The sequence below is a fragment of the Mizuhopecten yessoensis genome, unplaced genomic scaffold (assembly GCF_002113885.1).
Source record: "Mizuhopecten yessoensis strain PY_sf001 unplaced genomic scaffold, ASM211388v2 scaffold431, whole genome shotgun sequence".
Taxonomy (NCBI): domain Eukaryota; kingdom Metazoa; phylum Mollusca; class Bivalvia; order Pectinida; family Pectinidae; genus Mizuhopecten; species Mizuhopecten yessoensis.
In genome coordinates, this window is record NW_018403543.1 from 859,943 (window position 1) to 879,207 (window position 19,265).

Sequence of the window (19,265 nt, forward strand, 5' to 3'; positions counted from 1 at the left end):
TTTGATCGAGAAGTACTTTACTGTCAATGGCGGCTCCTTTGAAAAACATGTGAGAATCGAACAGAGCGGTTTTGGGGTTTTCTAGATTCATCTGTTAACATGGAGACGTTGGATTGTTGGTATAGACGAGAGGTATATATTCTTGTGGGTTTTTAGAGCTTAAATTAGCATATTCTGTCATACATTTTTCTTTTTCCTCTGGTTTCACTTTCCAAATTATGTGCAAAATGTACTGTAGGCCTACCACAACTTCCACAATGTTCCCTATTTTAGTTAACAACTCGATCACTTTAAGTACAATAAACGAAATGTAACACACCTGGTCATATAAATCTGAACTGCTGAAGGTTGCATTTGGACATCAGCAGGTTTCACAGTATCCACTTGTCATTCTGCTACTCCGGTCAACAGTGGGACTCGACTGGGATCCATACAACCACCATACCAACATTTCAAGGAGTTGGAGACATCCAAGATGATGGTTAACCACTATTTTACTGCGATATGTATTCTTCAGGCAGTCAGAAATTCCTTAAAGCCACTTGTATTAATAACCATCAAATCACCTTGTTACATGTACAAGTTTCTTTCCTAACATCTTGAAAAAGCAACTTTCCCAAAACATTGGACACTATCATGGCACCAACACTCATGATGACCAGGGACATAGCTAGCCCTTGCCCATCTTGAGTCATTTCACTAAGTGTTTGTAATAATCAGTGCTGTCAAGCGCTGCGGTAAACCTGTAATGACATGGAGTGAAGACTAATGCTTCATTATGTGACTTGGGCAAAAGCCAGCAAATTGTATGCATCAAATAATTTTTCATTTTCTTCACACTGGTTATATAAGTATTTCAACTTAACCTGACTAAAATGTCCTGTAAAAGTTGTTCCGACCTACAAGCTTGGGATAGTTTTCTGACTGAATGTCCTGGAAGAAAATTTGTATTTTGCAGTGGACTGGTGTCCAGGGCAGAAAAAAGCAGTTACGCTAATGTAAAGCACATCCCTTCAGTTGGCTGGGGGCTGAAGGCTATTTCTAATGAAGATATATGTATATATTTATATTTGTGTGTGCACAGAGAGCTTTCGAAAATCAAAATCACAATTTACAATATATTTTTTCCGTTATATGAGCACAGTGATAATTGTTGCAGTAAAATTTGCATAGATTGTATGCGAGAGTGGTTCCAGGCCTGTGCCCGTGTTTGTAAATTTACATGTAGCTCTTCATGTAGTATTTCTGAGATTGCTGCATCTAATATGATTGCAAACTTGCATTTGGCCCACAGATCAATCAAATGTGTTATCATTCCTAATCACGAACATTGAAGTTCTGGTCATGTACATCCTTATAAGTTTTACCAATATTTGTAGTAATACATACTGATTTTTTACTTCAGTTTGGGGAAATATGCCACTTTTATGCTTAATGAAAATGTCTGTTTTTACAAGTGAATCAAGGCAAAAAAACACCACTGACTCTTCATGAAAGTCTCAAATTAAGCTAATGATCAACATTGTTTTTGGATGGCTGCAAATTAACAAAACAAGAAAATGTATTTATTATGTCCTTGTGTTATTAGGTGTACAGTTGGCGGACAGGAGCTGCTGTGGGGTGGACCCTGCTGCTACAGCCTTGTTTACTGGCTGTGTACCTCATCTTCTGTAGCATGGATGTGTTTCACCCTATATCATGGATAGCAGGTACACTCTTCTCTAAAGAATATTACACTATGTTCTGATAGGCCATAATAAATATGCAACTATGTTGTTATTATTGCAGAAGTACTACCCTCCACCAGGCAGGAGACACATCATAACTGTCATCCCAATTCAACATTTGGAAAAGAAAAGATAGTTGGTTGACAGGTGGTTTAAGGCAGTGATTTTTTCAGGGTGAATTTGGAGCCTTATATTAGGCCATTTGCTCTAGATAATTTCTGCTGTGTTTTTCCAAAAACTGATACTAAAATTACTTTATTTTCCCAAAATCATGCTTTTTGTGTGTGATATTTTCCTCAAAGCACAGGCCCCTGTGGAAAGGAGGTTGAAAAATCACCGTAAGATATTATGGACCAAAAACATAAGTTAATTTTGTGTTTACATGTATTTTGTTATGTACAGAACTTTAAAAATTCTTAGATCTGCGCATTGTCTGTTAATTAAAACTGTACAGATGACCAGTATATTGCCTCTAGCCTCAAGGATGGTCCAAACACTACCAAAAACTCTCGTAAATCCAGATGCACAGTGTGTATCACAGTGCACTAGCTATAGGTGATTCAAGGATAAGCGATTCTGCAGGATAGGTGCCTATATCCAGGCTTTAAAGTTATGTTATCTGAGTAGTGAATATCAGGGCTTTTCGGCCCACAATGTTACTTTTCATTATCAACTTCTGAAAATTCTGGAAATGAATGAATGAATATAGGAGGCACGGTAGTCCAGTGGTTAAGGACGCCGGGCTCGTGACCGAAGGGTTGCGGGTTCGCGCCACGGCAAGGCAATGTGTTGTATCTTTGAGCATGATACTTGACTCCGCTTGTTCCAGTCTACTCAGCTGTAAACGAGTACTTGGTTGAGCAGTGCTGAAATTGTTGTATGTTAGCGCCGAAATTGCAGCTCCGGCTGTATGCTCCCCAGGGAGTTGAGAAAGGTATTGGCTGGTTGCAAAGGCCCTATAACCATAGATAATAATTTGTGAACCGCTTTCAGACGACATACAAACTATGTTGTGATAAAGCAGTATATTAGAACCTCAAATTATTATTATTATTATATATTGTTATTTATTACATACTTACTAATAAATACGGGTTTTTTGTATGTGCGATACGACACAATTGCTCTTACCCATATCAGCCCTCGCCGTATCACACCCCAAAAGCCGTATCAGCCCCCGCCGTATCACAACCCAAAACCCGTATCAGCCCGCAAAACCTGTATCACACCCCTTTTGGATTTTTTTTCGTTTTTCAATATTTCAAAAGAATTTTTTTTATCGTAAGATAGTAGCTTTTATTAGTAAGTATGTAATTAACAGAATAAATCATGACTTTTTCCACACCCCTTTTGGATTTTGTTTTTGTTTTTCAATATTTCAAAAGAAAAATTTATCATAAGATAGTAACCTTTTTATTAGTAAGTATGTAATAAACAGAATAAAACATCACTTTTTCCATATCACACCCAGTATCAACCCTCGACTTATTTCAGCCCTCGGGCCTTCGGCCATTGGGCTGATATTGCAGTCTCGGGTTGATACTGGGTGTGATATGGAAAATGGCATGTATTATTCTCTATATATGTGCTGATATCATTTACAGTCTAAGGGAAGTAACTCTGTTCCAGATATGTATTATATTATTTCTTGTTTTATTAGTTTGGACATAAATTCTGGAAGTTTTTTGACACATACATATGTTTTTAATTAGTCCAGATGACATCAATTCCTACTTGCAGTGCTGTTCATGAAAGGATTTTATAAACTTAACTCGGTCATAGCAGAAGAAATACACAATTATATAAATTAGCTAACAAGAGGCTCATCCCTGTTTTGTTTTTTTGACAGGTTCCATTTCAATGATGTTTTCCACACATTACATGTTTCTGTTGGCGGTGCTGACACTTGTGGCTGGAGTGCTGGGCATACTGACATCCTCATCTTACACAGGTATCAGCTTAACATCCCCCTGACATATATACATTGCCTGGTTCACAGGTGCTAGCCTCGTCTGTCAATAAACATATAATATTATCAAGTTTGCTAACTCTGTCCCCCTGGTAAAATGACTCCGTTCCAGAAAACATGCGATTTTATCAAAACTGATCATAATATGATGCCGGGAGCAGTCTAGGTTGGGAGGAAAATATGTTTTTTTTAATTTGATGTATTATTTGCAATATATCATGCAGTGGAAATTTCAGTAGACTTCACGAAATATCGAAAAATGGTCAAATTTCAGTTGGTCGGACACTGTGCTGTCTTCGGGATGACACGCTAAATCCACAATTGGTGTGCCTAACAGCCGACATATACGCTATTCAATGTCAGTACAGTGTTTCTAGGATAAAAAACAAACTTACTTGTATTATAGTTCATGCTCTTTCATTTTCATTTCGGACACCCGAGTCCAGTTTTTAAGCTGGTCAGTCTTGACTATCGGAAATCTGAACAGAGCCTGCCATTTTCTTTAAATTTTGTGACCTCAGTGCTGATTGGCTTCTAAATTTAACAGACCAATCAGTGCCGAGTTCAGAAACTCCAGAATATTCTGCTCTAGTAACTACAGAAACTTGTTTTGGTTCCAGTGATACCTGTTACCCCTTTGAAATTCCTGAATGGTTTGGTCTAGTAACTATAGAAACTTGTTTTGGTTCCAGTGATACCTGTTACCCCTTTGAAATTCCTGAATGGTTTGGTCTAGTAACTATTTGAAACTCCATGATGGTCTTGTCCAGTTCCTATAGAAACTTGTTTTGGTTCCAGTGATAATGTCACCCATTTGAAACTCCATGATGGTCTTGGCCAGTAACTATAGAAACATGTTTTGATTCCAGTGATACTGTCACCCATTTGAAACTACAAAATGGTCTTGTCCAGTAACTATAGAAACTTGTTTGATTCCAGTGATACTGTCACCCATTTGAAACTACAAAATGGTCTTGTCCAGTAACTATAGAAACTTATTTGGTTCCAGTGATACCTGATATCCCTTTGACTCGCCTACATGGCCTGGTCCAGCTACTGCTGCCAGCACGCCTACTGCGATGTCTGATGTACCTTGTGTCGGGGGCGGTAACAGCCTGGGTGTGCACTGCCTGTATCGGCGACCGCTACACTACCCTCATCATCAAATCAGATGATACGGAGAGGTGAGTAGTAAGACTCTTAACATGTTTCAGAATTACTAAAAAGTTTAATTAATTGGATATGTGACTATCTTTCGAAGCAAAAATAGTTTGCCAGGGCCCGTATTCATGAAACCGTTCTCATGCTTGTGCATGGATTTTGTGCTCAAAACAACTTTCTTGTAACTTACTTAAATAATGTCAAACGATCAAAAGAAACATTAACATTAAAAATGTGTTAGGCTTTTGTTTAAGTCTCTTCAATTTTTTTCCCCAAATCATTGGCAAAATAAGATTTTAGTAATTTATAAACGGAACAAGAAATTAAGCTTGATCACAAAATCCATGCTTGAGCTTGACAGTTTTATGAATACAGATCCTGGTCCATTCATATGTCTATTCAATATTTGTGTACATTGTATTTTTCAGGGAGGTGTATTACCTGAACGAGTACCATCTGTTCCTGGTAGTGTATGGTATGTACAGTGGGGTCCTGTACAACATCACCATGTACATACACCAGAACAACCTCATACAGTTCCCAGTCCTTGAGGTACGTTCATTCACTTATTAACTAAAGACATGTGCTTCTGTAAAGTGGAAAATTGTCACCTCCATTTCATTAATTTATTCATTTTAATGTCACATGCTAGCTGTATACAAACTCTGCAGAAGTTACAGTGCATTTTTCTACCATTTAGAGCTACCCTCTTCATTGGTCAGTTTTAAAGATTGTGGGTAACATGATCAACGGAAAATACGAAAATCTGATTTACTGTATAAAAATATAGTTGCTAAGAAATTTATTCTTGAAGTTTAAGGAAAAATTCTAGATATCTATTATGTTTTTAAACAGCAAGCCAAGTTTTTCCAAGTGAGAAGTCGACTCTTCAATGAACTCCTGAAGTCCGTTTCTTATTCCCTGTGGCATACAGTGTACTTCTACCCAGTCTACTGGATGTTTGGTAAGGTCTACACATGTTCTGATCTGTAAAATTTCTCTTTGTATTTGTGACTATTGGATGTTTGGTAAGATCTACATATACTTACACTTTATGTTCTGGTCTGTAACATTTCTCTCTGTACTTTTGACCACTTAATGTTCGGTACCCTAATCTTCACATAATTTATGGTCTGAATTTTACAAAGCGGCTAGCTATTTGATTGGTGTCGGGTAAAAAATCCTGTCCAATCGCTAGGCTGATACCTGTCCTTTTGAAGATTACAGAGGAGTGACACCCAAATTCAAAGCCAGCCAATTTTTACTGTTACGCAACCGACAGATTTTATTGACGTACATCAGAGGATCAAACTAATCTTCTTGTCTCATCTACATGTGGTGCACACTGAGCCTTCAATTTTGTATTGACATATTTCAGGGGTGCAGAGAGCCTAAAGCCTCTAAGATCAAATCCCTTATGCACCTAACCGGCATTGTTCACTTTTATGTCAAAAATGCACTACCGTAAATACTTTGATATGGACATCAGAAACGTAAGGAGTTTGCTTTCTAAAGATTCCTTACAATCTCTTCACTAACCTGCCTTTTAAAGGAAAAGATCTCCTGTAGTTACTGCAGCTGGTACAAACCGCGTCTGCAGGTACAGTAGATACCGTAAATGATGGTCTTCTCCAGGTTGGTTATGTCAAGTCTGTCAGAATGATCAGCTATAAAACGTGTCCGTTAGAATCAGTGTCACAGATGATTTAAGCATAAACAGAGCAACCCAAGGTCTAATGCAGGGAGTGGTCATTGCCGCTCTGATATACGTGTACAAATGTGATATGATTTATTGAGTAAGAAATGTGATCTTCATAAGTTGTTAACCTTTCGTTCTTGGTGGAGTATATTGTTTTCTTTTGGGTTTTTCCAGGTCACATCCCAAAAGACTTTGTTTTACAACACACATCAGTGTTAGGGTAAGTAGTTATTGATTCCTGTAGTCACAGGTGCTGGACACACTAATATGATGTGTGTTTAGTACTATATATAGTATTATTAGTGTAATTATATAGTATATAAGTGTGTTCAGCACATTGCATGTAGTTGGTGCCCTGCAATGGATTGGACTGGGGGGTATTATTTTCAGAGATTGCCACCCATCTTAAATTATAATTAGTGATGTAACAAACAATTAGTTAACCATTCCACCCCTATAATTACCATTCAATTGATACTCGCCTGTCCAATCAATTATTCGTAAGGCCAAAATTTATTTTTACCTATTTTATTTTCTTATTTTTATTTTTCAAGGGCTTTCAAGAAATTTAAAAAATCACCAAACATATTTTTAGGTCTGATAAATAATAGTATGGCATTTCAATTTGGTGTTGATTCCTGCCTATGAAGTAGAGAGGATATATGTATAGTTGCCTTGTTTGTTTGTTCATCAATTTGTTTGCATCGGGTGGAAAAGTTATCCCAACACTGGTTTGAGTGCGTTCGAGTGAGATAAAATTGTTCGTGTCAGAGATAAAATTGTTCGTGTCAGAGATAAAAAAAAGGGGTCGGTGGGGTACCTGAAATGTACATTATTATTTTTTATTTCAAATTGGGACCATTCTGCTGTTGTACACTCAAAATGAAAACTTAATCATCACATTCTTTCAAAAAATGAATTCAACAATTTTTATATAACAGTTGATGAACTGTTTATTTTGACAATAGCGATATAACAAAGCAATGAATCGGAAGTAGAAAATTGACAATGAGGCTAATGAAAATGTTTCTTCGTGGTCACGTACAGGTCTGACACCCCTCTGAACTCTGTGTGGGGTCTCCTCGACGTGTGTCTCTTGTACCAGACACTCCTGTGTGGTGTGTTTCTCTACTTCACCTGGACCGTTAGCAGTGTGCTCTACAAGATATACAACACAGAGGTAACAGTTCTCATCTTTCAACATTTTTAACTCATTCACCCCTGAAATTTCATAATGAACTATTCCAACCTTGGAATTGGAAGAGTTCAAATGTGTCTTTTGGGGTGAATGAGTTATAGTATATCTGTTGAAATGTGCAGTTCACTTAACTTGATTATTTTAAAATGTATTTACACATTTTTTTCCCCTCACTCAACAAATTTGACGAGTGATCCTACAAGCAGGTTCTGTCTGTGTGTCTGACTTTTTGTTTCCAGATCATTGCTTGAAAAATCAATCAAGATGTTCAGATCAAACTTCATACACAAATTGTACCCTACAGTAGATATTTTGATATTTAAATAATTCAAGTGACCATAAATTTTACCTTGCCATGGAAAAGTTTGAGAGTAAAGCATTTCCATAGCATTTATTTCATTAACCCTTTCACCCCTATGTAACTTAAGTAGACTTTACCATGCATTGATATGGATGTGTCCATTATGGTCTACAGTGATGAAATGGTTAATGGTTTTGGTTGGAGTATTTCATAAAAATCATTTCAGATATCAACACCCCACTTCACTCAAATATTTAGCATGTAGCCTAGATAAATGTTTCATAACAATAAATTGTACAATGAATATTTTGGAAATAGGTAAGAGTACCAAAGTTCATATTTAGTGTGTAAAAAACTGTGATGTTTTGTATCAAAAAAGTTTGTTATGAAATGACCTTTGTATAATGATAGATACATTTGTTGACAATATTATTCTGTCTTGAGCATAAGCAATTTTTCTTCACACTTGTATGAATGTAACCTTTGCAACAATTTTGAAACAAAATTTCATTATTGTAACTTATATTAATCACTCTTATTTTAAATTATTTTATACATTTCTGAGCCTCCATTCTTTGCATTTGGACATCTTGAAATTAAGTTTATTTTAAATGTGATTTGTTTGTTTATAATTATGCTGTAATGAATTTATGTAGATGAATCTGGAGGGGGAAAAAATGAAAACCTCGAATGAAGCCTGACCTTGTAGAAGTAAATTGGCTGAGAGTCGGATCAGATGTGATGTCACTACATGTACTTTGTGATACACCTAATGTGAACATTACTTGTCTGTTTTGTAGCACTTCCCATTTCCTGTGGAGGTTGTATTTGATGATCAGAAAAATAAATGCCTGGTTGATGCACTGGCATGTAAAACTAACAGTTTACTTCAGGTAAGTCACCATAATATAAATATACATAAATATTTTTAATAAGTATGTTTTAATTTTTTGAGAATTACCATTCTTACGTAATCATACATCGTCATACATCATAGTTTGTTGATGGTGTAACAATACTTTTCATTGGTTAATAAGGATATTACTGGACAGTTAACCACGTACAAGTATGTTCTTTTTGCCCAACAAACCATGCACGTACAAAAGCCTCCCCTCCCATATATAGCAAGTATAAACAAGTGAACTGTGTTGCCTGCCTTGAACAATAAGCTTTGCACAGGGAGAGAACATGCTTACACATGCATATCTTCACATTTCTACGCACGGCCACACTAAACTCACGGAAAAGGTAAAGGGCCATCATATTTGTTCAAATAAATGACTGATTTACATTTAAGGTCACTGGAGTCAAATTTGTTAAAATTTTCAACCACTGTATGTTTGAGGCCTCTGGTCATGATATTCTGCCTGTAGCTGTCTTTGGATGAAGGGCACTTTGGCTTGTTCAGATAAATGACCTTGACCTACTTTTAAGGTTATGTTTGCCAAATGTGTTAAAATCTAATGGCATTTTATTTATGAGGCCTGAATCATGACGTCTGTCCTACAACTTGCTAATTTTAACATTTAACAACAACATGAGATAAGAACAGGTGAACAATACAGGCCCTGTGATCCTCTTCTTATGTCATGTCTGACAGTGATCCTAAAAGCTATCATTTACCATTATTTCCTTACTGCAGTGTCTAGGATTCTATGATGTTTGCCTCTTGTCCAAGACATCGGGTGTGAGGAGGAGTGTGGTGTTTAGTCTCAGCCAGCCAGGTTGGTAATCCATTACTATGGCATTAAAGCTTGCTTATGAATGCTTAAAATAGATTGAATTCTCTACACCAGAGTTCTGCCACTAAGGATCCCCGTACCACTGCCAAAACATATAACTATGCATTTGAAACTTACTTTTCCGGCATGGTTATAACTTTTAATGGGAAATAATAAAGATGAAATAAATAACATGTAAATTCAGCGAGGCTAGACTGGATTCGAACTCTGGACTTCAAACGGTTATATACTTTCTGTGTAATTGATGGAGCAACCTCGTCAACGGAAGCCCTAACTGCGCTACAGTTATATCGAAACAGAAGATATGAGGAGGTTTCTGTATATAGGAAAATCCACAGTGCAGTGGGACAGGGATCCTTAAGGAAGTTAAGGGGAGTTAACTGTATATAGGAAAATCCACAGTGCAGTGGGACAGGGGTCCATAAGGAAGTTAAGGGGAGTTAACTGTATATAGGAAAATCCACAGTGCAGTGTGACAAGGATCCTTAAGGAAGTTAAACTGTATATAGGAAAATCCACAGTGCAGTGGGACAGGGGTCCTTAAGGAATTTAAGGGGAGTTAACTGTATATAGGAAAATCCACAGTGCAGTGGGACAGGGATCCATAGGGAAGTTAAGGGGAGTTAACTGTATATAGGAAAATCCACAGTGCAGTGGGACAGGGATCCTTAAGGAAGTTAAACTGTATATAGGAAAATCCACAGAGCAGTGGGACAGGGATCCTTAAGGAAGTTAAGGGGAGTTAACTGTATATAGAAAATCCACAGTGCAGTGGGACAGGAATCCTTAAGGAAGTTAAGGGGAGGTAACTGTATATAGGAAAATCCACAGTGCAGTGGGACAGGGGTCCTTAAAACCAATTTCAGAATTATATTACAGGAAAGGTAGATGGCATTTCTATAAAAAAAATAATGTATGTCCACTGACAAGTTCATATAGCACTAGTTTCTTTTTGTCAGATTGGTGATGGTGCCTCTGAAAAGTTCCACCTGATTGGTTAGAGTATTTCAGATACTTGTATTGTCGAGATATTCAAACAATGCTATCTATGTTATACCTCTATATTTTGGAGTTAAGATGATGAAAGTCTTGTTATAAATAAATATTTACATCTTCAGGTGGCCATCCCCACAACTGGAACAAGTTATATTCAGCTTGTGTGGCGGAGGTCAATGCCCTCAACCAAAAAGTACAGGAAGCCAACTGGAAAGTGTTTGCTAGTGTTCCCGTGAGACAAGCTAGTGGTGAGAAAAACATGCCTCCAGCATCAACAGGTGAATGTAATTAACAGTCTTACCGTAAACAATATACCCTAAAGTCTCAAAAATAAGCAGCAGTTTATCCAGGTATGTGCCATTATGGCACAAACTTTTTAAGGTAGACGGCTTATTTTTGAAAGAAAATTGACTGCAAGGAATCCAAGCAGCTGGCCTACTTTTGCGATATATTTGACTATAATGAATCCCAGGCCTCTTAAAATCAGGCTTATTATTGAGATTTCAGGGTATCAAATTTGGAAGCTTTGAGTAACAAATGGAAAACATTTTATTTGTAGAATGAAAACAGAACATTAATTGAAAAAAAATCTTTGTATTGTGAAAAGTATGACCAAAAATTAACTTCTGAAGTTATTTTTCCTATTCTGCTTTTGGGGACCAGCCCCACCCCTAAAGATTTAGTCCCTGGGTTAACTTGGAAACTGTTCAGACTGCCACCCTCTAACAATACCAGGTACATATATACAATTGCCAGGCATGAGAAGATGAATGCACTCTTGCATGTATGATTGGCTCTGTGATCTGGCCCCATCCCTTGGGATTTAGTCCCCAAGTCAAAACATTGAAATCTTTGAAATCGCCACCTGATAGCCATATATACAATTGCTAGGCAAGTTTAGAAAAAAATCTCTGATGCTGCCATGTTTGACCCAGGTCTAGATCCACCCCTTGGGACTCCCTGGGTGAGAACATGGAAAAAATTGTGATCTTCTCCCTATAACCATATATTATGCACACAAGTTCTACTAAACCTGGCACTTGGGTATTGTCCCACCCTAGTGTGGTTACACCCTGAGTTATATTATGGAAATAGTTGATATCCCTACCCTGTAACCATATATATTCAATTGCTGGGTTTGAAGTAACAAATACAATCATGCTACCACGACTGCCTCTTGGGTCCTGCCCTACACTGGGGACTTATTCTTTGTTATATGGTGTATGCTAGTTTTTCTTGCACTCTTTTGACAATCACATGCATGTGCCATATTGAACAGATTTTCAAACGAAAGTTCCAGGTGAGGTTTTAATGCCTCTTAGCCTCTTTTATATGACATCATTATACTAAAGATGTTCATAATTTGTTAACATATCAGTAATAGAAATAGATTTCTGTCATCAGCAACCTAGACTTATTTATTACACATACCTTTCATATTAAGAAAGGTGGAGAAACACATCAAATGTAATTTTTGATGATGTGAATTTTTCAGGGGAGAGAACCACCACAACCTTGACCCACCGAGGCTCTACAAACACGGAGGATGGTAACCCTAGTAAGCCTGTTGATAAGCCAGCCTCTAACCTACAGACTTTCAAGGATTTGGTTAGTAATGCTGATATATTATGACCATAGAAGTAATAAAATATTAAGAACATGCCAGTGCTGTTAACTTGAGTTGTAACATGTTAGAAAGAAAATGTTTATTAATTTGATGAAATATAAAACCTTCTTTTAGTTTTCCTATAGTGTTACAGGTCTTGGTCCAGTATTATAAAAGCTGATGAAATTTATCTTTGTTAGTGAAGTGATGCATATAGTACAGCAGATCTATTCTTTTATTATTTAATCATTGAATCATCTTCAAGTTCTGAATACAAAGAGATGTTACAGGAACTTGACTCAATCATGAGAACTTTTTTATAAGGCCGTTTAAGAGAGCTATGTTTATGATTTTCATACATTAGTTTCATATGTTATTACTTTTATGTTTTCCAGACACTGGTGTATCTAAAGAAGAAACCAGTATTCAGTTATTTCTTGTCAGAGTTGCCCGATTCCAAAAGTAGAAAGCTTTTTGCAACGTGTCAAGTACAAGTTTGGGCTGTTGAAGGTAAATAACATGTGTTCACATGAAAGTGTTCAGATCAATCATACTCAGTATTTAAAAATAGTAACGTGTATGTAAATTTTAGCAAGAAGCAGTTTATATTGGTATTGTGCTTCGATACTTTTCTGGTCTAGTATCTTTAACGGGGAACTTGATTTTATAACTTGATAATACTTAACTTTCCAAGTGTATCAGTGATAGCTCACCTACCTGAAGGTGCAGTGTCAGAGCTTTTGCCATGGCACAGTGTCTGTCAGCTTTTTACTTCTTTCGATCTTTCATTCTCATCAACTTTGTTCTTTAAAAACTCATGAATAAATAACATACAGGTCAAGGATCTTAATGTTTAGTCTGTAGCGTGGTGGGGCGTAAATTGTTATTAAATTTTCTCAAATTAATGACCTTGATTTTAATTCAAGATCACAGTAGTCAAGTGTGTTAAAAGCTTTAAACATTTTCTGAGAGGCCTAGAGTCATGCTATTTGGCCAGTAACTTATTGGGACACAAAGCTCAAATGTCGGAAAAACTTAAAAAAAACATCTTCTAAAGGTCCTTAAAGCCTAGATATTAACATTTGGCCAGTAGCTTGCTGGCATAAACACACTATCAAGTTTGTTGAGTTGAGTGACCTTGACCAACTTTGAAAATCAAGTAGGTGAAATTACAATCTTCCACCAAAAGGATGATAAGGTTTAAAGTAATGGTATTAAGCACATAGTGTTAGGTTTCTTCATTTTAAGTGTTTTTATGCAGCCGTCATAAAATTGGGGGTGGGTGGGGGGTGGGGCTATATTCATGTTAAGTGTTTTTATGCTGCCNAAACTTAAAATATCAAACATAATTTTCTAGTTTAAATGGATTTGACCTTGATCCACTTTGAAGGTCAGATATGTGAGTCGTGTTTGACAACAGCATAGAATAACAGGTGAATGGTACAGACCCATTTGGCCTCTTTCATTCTACTGCTTTATGTCTGCCTTTCCCTTTGTATGTGTTCTAATAACTGTTTTCTTGACCCTATCATCTTGGTGATAGAGCCTTATCTATCCAGCCACCTTCTTCCAAATTTGGCAGAAGTAGTTGGATTGTGGCAGTGTTGTGTAAAAATTGAAAAACGAAGAATCAGGCCCTGAGAAACACTGTCTTTAGATTAACAGATTAACAGATAAGTGGAGGCTGGATATAGTTGAACAACTAGATTAATGGTGGCTAGTCTAAAAAGACTTGACTGTAAATGTTGATTTAGATTCCATGTAAGACAAGAGGAACTGTTAGCATTACTGGTAACATAGAGATAACAGATGTTTTTGATGATTTTCAGCCTTGTCCAACTTTGCCACAGCCTCTTATACTGATGACAAGTATGGAGTTGTTCAGCGGTCCTTACCAGAAATCATAACTGCAGTTGTCAATTTACAGGAGGTGAGTTCTTTGTATGCATCGACTATTATTGTTATTATACAACATCAGTATAGAGTATTCCATCAATTTTCAAGGAAGGACAGACACATATTTCACACAATAAGGAGACTGTGGGAGCAGCCTTATTCATCGTTCCACCTGATTCCATATATGTTATATATGTGAGGGTGTGTGTATGTGGCAGAGGTATTGGGTGTGTAATGGGTTCAAGTTTCTTAGCGATCATTTAGAGTGCCTTACCACTATAGCTAGACAGCACAGAAATCTTAATTGTTTGAATGTTGTTTGAGTACTAATTATTAGAGTTGATATCATGTATGACATTTAAGAAAATTAAGAGACAAATCTTTCTATTCACATCGAGTTGGTCTTTGTCTGAAACAAAATTTGATAATTTTAAACATTTGCAATTCTTAGAATGTTGAAAAACATTTCAAACTGGCAACAACAATGAGTCGCCGGAATCAAAAAGACTTGGGATTTAATGACACACAGCTGGGATATCTGCTTCAGACAACGCTGAAAAGTTCCATGTATAAAATTGTCAACACTTTTGGAAAACACATATTGTAAGTATGTTGATGTTGCATTAAACTTTTGAGAACTTTTGGAATAGTACTTGTGTACATATTCAATTAAAACCTGTGTTTTTTTTATCAAGAATAAAGACATTTATCATATGCTGAAAGTTTTAATCAATGTTATAATAACACATTGATATCAATTTTATATGTTGGATGTATTATCACAAAATCAGCACATTAATAGAAACAATATGATGATGGTATAAATTTATGACAACAAAAAAAGAATCGTTTTGCCCAGGTTTTCTGGTTAATTTTTTGGATAAAAGTGTCATTGTGGTCCAAGTGAAAAAATAATTCATTCACATCCCACATACACTATTATATAAATATTTATGGAAACAATTGAAGCTTACATAAACAGGTATTTAATAAGATCTCATAAAGAAATGTATTGCTTAGTAAGAAAACAGAATTTCCAGTAAATTGATAGTCGTCCTGTATCGATACAATCCATGTTCGCCCAGTGTTAATTTCTCACCATTTACACGTAATTACTATGTATTGTATGTTGTGTACTTCTGTGCGCTGTCATGATAAATTCCCCTCATTGGGAGAGGGATGACAAAGGCGAAAATTAAACTGGGGAAAATTTCCCGGTATACAATAATCATAAACAGTATTAGTTCCATCTTGATTTTAGCTGTCACATTTTGTTTAAGTGAAGTACGTTCATTTGATTGAAGATTATTTTCTCGTTGCTTTTCATTTTCAGGAGCCTCAATCTTTCTTCAGAATGTGTGAGAAAGCTGAAATTATTTATGGACTACAAGGAATGAATTGAAACTTTTGTAAATGTCCTGCTAACGCAGAGTTATTGAATCTTGACAAGACTTTGAAATGTGTGTGTGTACGGAGATGCTGCAGCCTGTACTTGCTCACCAGTACATGTTGGATAAGGCAAACTGAAATGTATGTCTATGTGTTGTGGTTATGTTTCTGGATATTGTATAAAAGTGCTATGGACAAGTTTACTCGGGGAGATGGTATTCAGCCTTTCACCTATAGGTGGTTCTTGTGACGGATGTAGACTGAGTTCAGAATACGGTGCCGTTTTCAGTGAGATGTCTTGACTTTAAATAAAATTGTGTTAAATGGAACTAAATGTGGATGCTATTTCTTGTTTCCTCACATTAAGGCACCATGGACAACTGTGCTTTTCCTCAATCTCCTGTATCGAAATCCATCGAGAAGATCAGATGTGATGTAGTTTTTTTGCTGGTGCTGCTTTAAAATGTGCCTGATGCTACAAGTGATAATTGATAAAGAAAGTCTTGAAGTGAAAGCTACATCAATTGTGAGAACAATGCATAAACTTGTGTGAAATATTGATGTTTTCTATGGTAGATTTAAAATGAAGGAAGTTTTGCAAATGGATCATTCCTTAGTCAAAATAATATATTTCATATTTAGGGTGCTGCATAAAGATTAAGAAAATTAGCAGGAATGTAATGTATATTTGCCAGATTCATCGAGTCACTGCTTTGTATGTTTTTACTTAGCAGTGACTCGATGAATCTTGCAAATATAGGAAAATTATATTAGTGACGTTTGGTGTGAAGTTGCTGTATTGGAGGACAATTGAACAACAGACATTGCATCTTGAAATTAATCATGTATTAAATTTTCTACAATTGATTTCTTCTCTCTTTGTTCATCTTTGTGAATATTTGAAAATAATTTAACACTGTTCGTAATATGCTTGTTCATTGGTTTGTATTTACAGTGATTGACCGAAAAATGAGAACATATTTTGATGACATTATACACAAAGTACTACTTTTTCCCAAAAATGAAGTCAACTGTCACACTTCTAAAATCGTCTACGACCACGTCCTTTGACATAGGAAATTTAAGCATTGTACTCGATTTTAGAACAGATGACATGGAAGTATTCCCGACGACTAGCGAAGATGTATGCATGGCCTTATTAGTGTCATTATTTGTGAGAGTACATGTAAATGAGCCTGTTGAAAGCCCTGGATCAACTAGATTGGCACGTCATAGCACGCACAGTGGGGATTTAAAACAAGGTATTTGATTGATTAACATAAAAATCAATGTGCCATTCATTAAAAAACACCAAGTTTATTATCCCCCGCTTTCATCGAAACGGGGATTATTAATTTGGGTCCGTCCCTCTGTCTGTTTCGCTTCGTTTCCGTGCAATAACTACAACAAATATTAACCGATTTTCTTCAAACTTGGTCACCGGGTTAAATGCCTTAAGGGCTCAGCCAAGTTCGATGACCACTTTCAGCGAACCCCATTTTGGAGTTATGGCCCCTTGAATAACGAAAAACGTAATTATCTGCTGGGTTTTGTTTCTGTGCAATAACTATAACAAATATTAACCGATTTTCTTCAAACTTGGTCACCGGGTTAAATGCCTTAAGGGCTCAGCCAAGTTCGATGACCACTTTCAGCGGACCCCATTTTGGAGTTATGGCCCCTTGAATAACGAAAAACGTAATTATCTGCTGGGTTTTGTTTCTGTGCAATAACTATAACAAATATTAACCGATTTTCTTCAAACTTGGTCACCGGGTTAAATGCCTTAAGGGCTCAGCCAAGTTCGATGACCACTTTCAGCGGACCCCATTTTGGAGTTATGGCCCCTTGAATAACGAAAAACGTAATTATCTGCTGGGTTTTGTTTCTGCAATAACTAAAACAAATGTTAACCAATTTTCTTCAAACTTGGTTCGTTTTTGATGAAAATTGGTATATAGGGATATTAGTTTCATTGCCATAGCAACCATATAATAACCACAAGAAGGCTTCTGATTGGTGGAAATTCAGATATTGTTCGATTTTGATGAAAATCGTTATAGAGGGGTATAAGGGGACTGCAAATTCAACCGCATATGCTTCGTTGACATAGCAACCCCAACCTAGTCTAGATACACAACATTCTTTCGTATTTTCTGGCAAACAGCATATTCAACAGCTGTACATTAAACTACAAATGAGTTCTATGCCTACTGCCGACAGGTGCCCTGGATGGTAACTATGGTGACCGGTTATTTTAAATAGTGCGTGCATAAACTTTTTAAAATATATGATATGCAGTGTTTAATGCCAAAAAAAGATGAAATGAAAGAAATATAAAGTGTTGGAGACGTCCATATTACTGATTATTCTGATCATTATCTTTTTAAAGATCTTTATTTCGACGAATTATTTAGCAAGGATACGTCATTCCTACAGAAGACGAAGGATTTTGAAGAATTTGCTATGTTTCCCCTATTGGGCCCCTCCTCCCTTCTGCTCCAAGGAGGGCAGACCCACGGATTATACAAAATTGCAAGGATGCTTCAGACCAAATATGGAACAAATCCTTTCATTCCTACAGAAGAAGGATTTTTAAGAATGTTCTATATTTCCCCTATTGGGCACTGCCCCTCATCCCCCAAGGGGGGGGGGGGGGGCTTCTTTTTGGTCGAAGTTTAGATTTTTTTTGTTTTTTATGAAAATTGGTATATAGGGATATTAGGGGACTGCGAATAAAACCGCAAAAGTTTTGTTACCATTGCAACCACACAGAGGCTTCTGATTGGTCGCAATTTAGATATTATTTGATTTCGATGAAAATTGGTTTATAGGGGTATTAGGGGACTGCAAATTCAATCGCATGCGTTCCGTTGCCATAGCAACTACACGGAGGATTCTGATTGATTGCAATTTAGAAATTTGCTCAACTGCACTTAAATTTAGTATGTACATTGTATGGCAATGCGATCCATTTCTGATGCATCTTTGCGACTATGGGGGCAGTTTGGGGGGACATCTGTAATGGTCCCCCTTTACAATTAGTACTTGTTGCTGTAGATATTGTTAAGATGTTTCATCCAAATTTCTTATGCACATCAAACTCATGCTAAGTTTGCCAACCGATGTGATTTGTGTATATTTACGGATGATCAATGAGGTATAGAGCTTTTTTTCTCTTCAAGTTTTAAGCTATACATTATGTCTCAACAGCACGATACTCACATGTTTAAACCTAACCTCAATAATGTTAACCTACAATATGTCCTTCAAGCGGGGGATATAAATTCCACGAATTTGCTTGTTATTGAAAATGACACATATTTTGTACAATAAAGTTTGCCTTTCCAGTTTAAGAATTTAACTATAAGGATTGGACAAGATACCAGGTAATAAACTGTTCTGTCGATGTATAGACTTAACATAAACTTCTTCGGGGCTGCGTAGGCCAACAGGCCAGGCCAAGTGGTTAAGGCTTCTGACATTCTGCAACCACTAGCACTCCACCACTGGGTCACGGGTTCGAGACCTGCATGGGGCAGTCGCCAGGTATTGACCATGGGTCGGTTGTTTTTCTCCGG

General features: G+C 36.7%; 1 protein-coding gene across 1 annotated transcript; it reads left to right on the plus strand.

The window, feature by feature from the left end:
* Positions 1–24: 24 nt before the first annotated feature.
* LOC110448946 (nucleoporin NDC1-like) lies at positions 25–16,551 on the plus strand. The gene is made up of 16 exons (XM_021495468.1): positions 25–132; positions 1,589–1,709; positions 3,577–3,678; positions 4,706–4,880; positions 5,286–5,409; positions 5,713–5,821; positions 6,731–6,776; positions 7,604–7,736; positions 8,856–8,948; positions 9,698–9,779; positions 10,916–11,071; positions 12,289–12,401; positions 12,795–12,909; positions 14,229–14,329; positions 14,747–14,898; positions 15,629–16,551. The coding sequence occupies exons 1-16, from the start codon at positions 100–102 to the stop codon at positions 15,690–15,692; spliced, it is 1,719 nt and encodes a 572-aa protein (XP_021351143.1). The 5' UTR covers positions 25–99; the 3' UTR covers positions 15,693–16,551.
* The last annotated feature ends 2,714 nt before the right edge of the window (positions 16,552–19,265 follow it).

Coding starts and splice junctions, on each gene's coding strand:
- LOC110448946 (XM_021495468.1), top strand. CDS start 100: ATGGAGACGTTGGATTGTTGGTATAGACGAGAG. Junction 9,780..10,915: donor GTTTAGTCTCAGCCAGCCAG/GTTGGTAATCCA, acceptor TTACATCTTCAG/GTGGCCATCCCCACAACTGG. Junction 11,072..12,288: donor CATGCCTCCAGCATCAACAG/GTGAATGTAATT, acceptor TGAATTTTTCAG/GGGAGAGAACCACCACAACC.